This window comes from Pundamilia nyererei, unplaced genomic scaffold (genome assembly GCF_000239375.1).
Source record: "Pundamilia nyererei isolate P.nyererei 1_Seehausen unplaced genomic scaffold, PunNye1.0 scaffold00011, whole genome shotgun sequence".
Classification (NCBI taxonomy): Eukaryota; Metazoa; Chordata; class Actinopteri; order Cichliformes; family Cichlidae; genus Pundamilia; species Pundamilia nyererei.
The window spans coordinates 187,165-193,637 of NW_005187412.1; the positions used below are offsets into that span (position 1 = coordinate 187,165).

The 6,473-nt window shown below is 40.2% G+C and overlaps 2 protein-coding genes across 3 annotated transcripts in view; both read left to right on the top strand.

Annotated features, from left to right (window-relative positions):
- Window positions 1–91: 91 nt before the first annotated feature.
- On the top strand, window positions 92–3,563 carry LOC102207652 (coiled-coil domain-containing protein 42 homolog). 2 transcript variants are annotated; one of them, XM_005724122.1, is made up of 7 exons: window positions 92–322; window positions 429–534; window positions 2,048–2,140; window positions 2,218–2,409; window positions 2,778–2,999; window positions 3,102–3,260; window positions 3,356–3,561. In XM_005724122.1, exons 1-7 carry the CDS (start codon window positions 285–287, stop codon window positions 3,473–3,475), a joined length of 930 nt encoding a protein of 309 aa, XP_005724179.1. In that variant the 5' UTR covers window positions 92–284; the 3' UTR covers window positions 3,476–3,561. The 2 variants fall into 2 exon arrangements, with proteins under 2 accessions (XP_005724179.1, XP_005724180.1); XM_005724123.2 differs by lacking the exon at window positions 92–322 and adding an exon at window positions 1,867–1,910 and having other exon boundaries at window positions 470–601; window positions 3,356–3,563.
- Window positions 3,564–5,393: 1,830 nt separating this feature from the next.
- Window positions 5,394–6,473, top strand: part of ildr1a (immunoglobulin-like domain containing receptor 1a) — a 6,296-nt gene continuing 5,216 nt past the window's right edge. The window contains exons 1-2 of the mRNA XM_005724121.2: window positions 5,394–5,641; window positions 6,270–6,440. Coding sequence (XP_005724178.1) covers window positions 5,596–5,641; window positions 6,270–6,440 — 217 coding nt within the window. The 5' untranslated portion in view covers window positions 5,394–5,595. The remainder of the gene's footprint in view (window positions 5,642–6,269; window positions 6,441–6,473) is intronic.

The window sequence follows — 6,473 nt, forward strand, 5'->3', positions numbered from 1 at the left end:
TCAACAATTTAATTACAAATGTTTACGTATTCAATGTAAATGATTGCAGGTTTCCATTTGTATGATATAAAATGAAATGCACAAAAATGGTGCAGTTTTCTACGGGTCTCGGCTGCAGCACCAACTTTAGCCGCTGCCGCGGAGACCTGCGCCTTTAAAGGTTCCCAGAACTGTTACCATAGAAACGCTATACAGAGTCGTGAGTCTTCTGCAGGAAGGAGAGTAAAACTTGGAGACCGTACGGTTTACTCTGGCTGAAATTTGAAAAAACAACACATAAAGTCATGTTCTCGCAGCTAACGCCTGAGGAGTCGGCTTCACGGTGAGTTTGTGTGCTGCTTCTTCCCGTCCGAGCGAGTGAAGCCCAGCCAACATCAATCTGAGCGGTCAGTGCTGCTAACTTTCTGCCGCTGCTTGTGTGTGAACAGGATGTGGACAGCAGCGGGACGCGACAGTAGCTATGTCCTCGTAGAGCTACAAGTATTACAGCGAGAGCAGGAAGAGCTCAAAGCTAAGTACGAGGAAAGCAAACAGGTGCGGAATTATTTCTCGAGACGCGAGGCAGTCACTTCTCGCGATAGCTGAACGATCAGTATGAAAGGTAGTGTGAACTTTACCAACGCACTGTAACAATACTGAATGTTTAAGTATTTCTTATCTTAAAAACGAACAAATGTATTTAAGTTTCATCAAACGAATTAAGAGCACTTTATTGGGAGCATCTATTAATTCCTAAACAATTATCTAAACAGCCAGTTATCTGCCACTTAAAGGCAGTGGCAGGGCTGTCCCATCATTCAGTGTTGTTAACAATAAAATCTAAATAATAAATAAAATCTATTTGCTGTAAAAGTGTATGACTATATTATATGATATATCAGGAACTATTCATATAAATGCCATAATCTTTAAAAGAATTAAGGGATCATTCATTGCAGTACAACACTAATGAATTTAAACGTCTATGCAGCTTGCAGGTGGTGGTCACAGGCCATTGCCCTCTCTTTATTCCTGAGAGATTTTTCTGTACATTTAGTTTTTGCTAGTGTCCTTGTCAGTAGTGGTTGCATGAGATGGTTCCTTCTTCAGCCCATTGGAGGAGCTGTATGTGCCCCCCCAAGACAAAAAGAAGCCTGTTGCCTCCCAGCATAGTCTTAGTAGTAGAGATAATAGGAGATTGGCTATGCCAGAGGGCTGTAGAAGGGCATCAACCCAGCTGGGCACCAGCATCTGCACTTTTAAGTAGGAACAGGAGGAGCACTGCTAAAGCCCTTCAAAATGACCTCCAGTATGCTACTTGTGCATGTTTCTGAACAAACTATCAGAATCAGACTCCATGAGGGAGGCATGAGGGACCCACCTCGTTTAGGGGGACCAACTGGATTGAAATTCACAAATAATATGAATGCATCTTCACACTATCATGCACCCACTGCCAAACCAGTCATGCCGGTTGATGTTGCAGGCAGCATAACATTTGCCATAGTGTCTCCAGACTCTTTAACGTGTGTAAAATATGCTCAGTGTGAATCAGTGCCAGTTTTGGTGTTTCCTGACAAGAACAGAGGTCTGTGGTCACCACCTGCAAAACCATTCCCTTTTTGGAGACATGTCTTATTTGTGCCTCTCCAGTGTACCTGTTGTCACTTTCATTTGGGCTAAAGCAGGTGAAATTGATTCACATTGGTTTATGCTTCCTAACTGGACAGATGGAGATCGTTAAATTTGTGTTTTACTCTAATGATCAAATGTTTGTCTTAATTGTTTTAAACAGTGCAACTTAATGTACAGTAACTAATTTTATAAGCACTTGATATGTTTTGTATACAAATATCTTAATTTTGCTACCCATGCTCATAATTTCAGAGGGAAGAAGAAGAGTAGGACAGCATAAGAATTCAGATTTGCAAGTAAAATATAAGTATCTCTAAACTGTACTTTCATTACAGCCCAGAACTGCGACATACTTGTCTTCTTGTAGCAAAAGTCTCATACAAATTTTGGCATAATTTATTTATTTTTAACCCTATTATGTGGGTTTATGTAGGTGTTGGAGAGTTTGCAACAGCGTGAAGAGGAGTTGCACAAGAAGATAAAGGAAATGCAAGACCTGCATTTAAGCTTTGACATGTATCACAAGGTATGACAGGAGATCACGTTACATGCTATAAATGTTATGGGAGGAACAAAAAAGTAAGGCCCTCAATCTGCTTCTAGGATGAAGAAGCTAATCGAGCAATCGAGAAAGCAGAGCAGGAGAGACAAAGGGTGCTTCAAAAAGAGGCGGAGATAGAGAGGCTGAAGGAGCAGTTGGCCAAACTGACTGAGGAGAAACAGGAGCTCGAGCATCAGGTGAAGAGACACTCTGTGTACAGAGATCTCTTGGAGCAGCTGCTCAAAATAACTAAGGTACTGTAGCTTTTGAATACAAGTATTACAATAAATGTGACAAATATTATTCTCAATTCAGTACATCATCTGATGCTTTAATGCCTGTTTTTAACATATATGGATAAAGTGAGATATTTGACTGTCTCATAAAAAATATCAGCTCAATTTGAATGTGATGGATATGGATTTATGGGATTTGCAAATCACGGCATTCAGTTTGTATTTGCATTTTACAGTCCGTCCCATCTTTTTTGGGATTTGGGGTAACGATTGCTGATGATAGCAGTGGATTTGTTTCAGATCGCAGGCAAACTCTGGCATGTTTGACATAGATGGTAATTTGCTTTTCGGGCTACATCCTTAATGAGAGTGTAATTGTGTTGCAGTTTAAAGATGTGGCGGCGCTCACGGATCATTTAGAGAGTCTCCTCCACTTCAGATGCCAGCTCTCTGAGAGGGAGAGTAAGGCACAGGAGCAGGCTGACGAGCAGAGAAAAGCACTGCTGACACTGGAGCAACAGCACAACCTGCTGTTGCTGCAGAGGAACAACCAGCTGTCTCAGCTCCAGACCAAGCTGGAGAAAACTCACTCTGAAGGTCTAATATGGGTATGACACATAATCCTGGATCAAAATCCCAGCTTCAGTGCTAAGACGGCCTTAGATGTTGGCGTCTTCTGAATGAACTCTGGTTGTCCTGTGTTCATGCAGGAGAAGAAATGGAATAACATACAGGAAACGGCTGCCAGGAAAACACTGAAGCTGGGACAGATTAAGATGGCAATTTTAAATCTGTATGAAATGACTGGTGGCCAGGTAGGAGGAGAGGAAGGTGTGGATGTGAATGACACTGAGAAACAGCTGGAGCAGGTGTGTACCTTCACAGAGCAGAGACGGTGAGCAGCTGACAGTGAAACATTAAAATGAAGATTGTAACACACACCTCCCCACTGTCTTTTCCTTAGGTCAAGCAGTTCTTCGAGGACCAGACGGACATAGTGCAACAATATCAGCCTCACTCACAAAGGCATAACAACGATCAGGGAAAACAGAAAAGCAAAAAACCCACAAATAAAGAAATGTGAACAGAATTATGAAATTATTTGTACACTGGATCTGTTTAAATATTGTTATTACTATTTTTTTATCTAAAGTCTATTTGTGTGTTTATGATTTGAATGAATTAACTGAAGTTGAAATAAGTACTGTAATGTGTGTATATATAAGTGCTTACGGCTTTAAAATGTAATTCGCTGACTCAACTTCAGAAATGAATTCAGCAAACACTGATGAACATGAACTGCAATCAGCAGCTGCTTTGCATTTACTGTATATTTATGTACTGTCAGGATTAAAGTAATAAGGGGGCACATAAAACTAGCAGGCCTGTGCCAGAACTGAGCAACTTTCCATCTAACTACAAACGCACAACAAACACTTGTAGTAGGCTACACACATAATGAGTTAATTGGTCAGTACGACAGTCATTTAGCTTCTTATGTGATCTTAATCCAATAAATTAATAACAACAACTTTATTTATATAGCACACTTAAAGACCAAGGGTACACCAAAGTGCTTCACAATAGTACAGCAGATTAAAACATGAATAATTAAAGACCATTAGCAATGTACCGAGTATGCTAGCGGGTCAATGGCACTAATTGGGCAAGAATAAAAGTTAAATAAAGAGTCAATATCACATCATAATCAATAGAAACACATGGATATCAAGTGAAGAGATATATATATAATGGTAAGCACATAAAATGAAGATGGTATAGGAGTATTAACTAACTGGAAAAGCAAGGTTAAATAAGTGAGTTTTTAGTCATGATTTAAATGTTTGGATGGAGTCGGACGCACAAATAGCAATGGGAAGGTTGTTCCACAAATTAGAAGCAACCAGGGCAAATGCACGGTCACCTCTGGTCTTAAGCCGAGATCTAGGCTGTACCAAGAGTAATTGGGCTGATGATCTGAGGGCTCTCCCAGGGGTGTATGGTCTACGGAGTTCAATGAGATAGCTAGGCGCTATATTGTTTATGATTGTAAAGGTAAGCAGCAACATTTTAAATTCAACATGGTATTTGACAGGGAGCCAGTGCAAATCATTAGTTAACTTGTAACTTGGAAATAATGACACTTGTTTAATCCCTGACGCCTACTAATAAACATGTCAGTGCACAACTCATGAACCCAGTGAATTGTTCCAGTTTCACTTACTTGGTTAATTAGACCTGTTTCCACTTGGAAGTTGGAATAGAAGAAATTATGGTAAATGGCCTGTATTTATATAGCGCTTTACTAGTCCCTAAGGACCCCAAAGCGCTTTACATATCCAGTCATCCACCCATTCACGCACACATTCACACACTTCACAAATTATGATGCTGATCATTCAGAACAGTTAAGCTACAATAGTTTTACACAAGCGCAGTTGGTAAGTACACTTGAATATGAACATACCAAAGAGGTTGGATCTGTGTGTAGTTATATGAGTGTAATTTTTTTCACTAAAACACAGATTATTATTGTTGAGGTTTTTATGAAAGACTAGAAGACTTTGATTAGTCTAGGAAACAAAGGCATGAAGAGCAAAGCCCAGCTTCAGTTTTTCCCTCCCCTGTATTATTCATTCATGAGTCACACGGCTGTTTTGAAGGGATTTCGAAAAACATTTCCTAACACTGGAAGAGCAAATATTTGCTTAGTAGGAATAAGCTGAACATATTTTTTTTCCTAATCCAGGGATGGTTTCTCTCCAGCCCAGTCAAAAGATTGAATCTAGAGTTCAGAACACATTTGTCACAGTGTCATACAAACAAAATACTCCTACAGCCAGAGAAAATCAGATAAGATCAGTGAGATGTTACAGGTAGTATCTGTTTATGCGCTTGCAAATGATCATGGCATTTTCCTGCTTTATACCTGCCTACGCCACAGGAAAGCTCACCTGTTTCGGGGTGGAGCCACAGATGTGCTCAGTCTCAGGGATCAGCTACAAACATTGGCTACTCTTCAGTGGCAGTCGTAGGCGGAAACAATGAGCAGTTTTGGTTAGGCCAAAGTGAAGCTAGAAACTCGTGTTTTGTGGAGTTTTTTGTGGTTATTTTTATTTTATTTTAATCTTGGGAGTGTTGCCTCTCTGTTTGTATTTGGAGCCGAAGGTTTTGGGGTGAGGGGGTTTGTACCCTTTGGTAATCATGGAGAGACTTCCTGTCGCTGTCGTACTGCTGTCGCTTCTGAAAGGTAATTTTTTTTTTTTTTACATGTTACCTTCATGTTTGTGTAAAAACAAGTGTACTAAACCAGTTTATCAAGAAAATGTTAAAAAAAACACTTACAAAAATGAACATAAGTTTAAGTATCGGTCACATGACACAGGTGTTTACATGAAGCAATCAAACATGACCGTCTTGTTTCATAGTTGGTTAAGCAAATTATGTGTTACTCGTCTTTATAACCGATTTAAACATTTGTCTGTCGGAGATTATTAATATTTGGGTCACTTTAGAGATACTTGGGACCCTGACCATTGAGTCACTCTTTAAAGATAAGCCAACGATTTTCTTTATTTCCACTCTGGAAAGAGTCACTGCGCTATGCGCACACTTAGATGAACTCATCGGGTTTCATTCCACCTTTTCAGTGTTTGTTTGGTAGTTTCACAGTAGGCCACTTCCTGTGTCTTTGTCTGTGCCACCTGTTTTTCTGGTCCTGCTACTTTGACATTAACTCCTTGGCTCATAGTAGCTCTCACTCATTGTCTCCTTTCCTCTATTCTTCTTCCTGGACTTTTGCTGATAAATAATGTAACCTAATGGATCATTGTATAATACTATATGTGGTTAACTCTCTGTCTGTTGTCTTTCTGCAGTGTCAGTATGCGTTCAGGTGATCGTTCCCTACACGCAGTACAGCACGCTTTTGTTTGCCAAAGTGGTCCTCCGCTGCGACTACTCCACCTCTGCAAACCCCCAAAACGTTATTCTCACATGGACTTTCAAGTCTTTCTGCATGGACCCTGTACTGCAGTATTACTCCACAGGTACAAAAGCAACTGTCACCTGAGGGGGGGGGG

Coding starts and splice junctions, on each gene's coding strand:
- LOC102207652 (XM_005724122.1), top strand. CDS start 285: ATGTTCTCGCAGCTAACGCCTGAGGAGTCGGCTTCACG. Junction 2,141..2,217: donor GCTTTGACATGTATCACAAG/GTATGACAGGAG, acceptor ATCTGCTTCTAG/GATGAAGAAGCTAATCGAGC. Junction 3,261..3,355: donor CTGAGAAACAGCTGGAGCAG/GTGTGTACCTTC, acceptor TCTTTTCCTTAG/GTCAAGCAGTTCTTCGAGGA.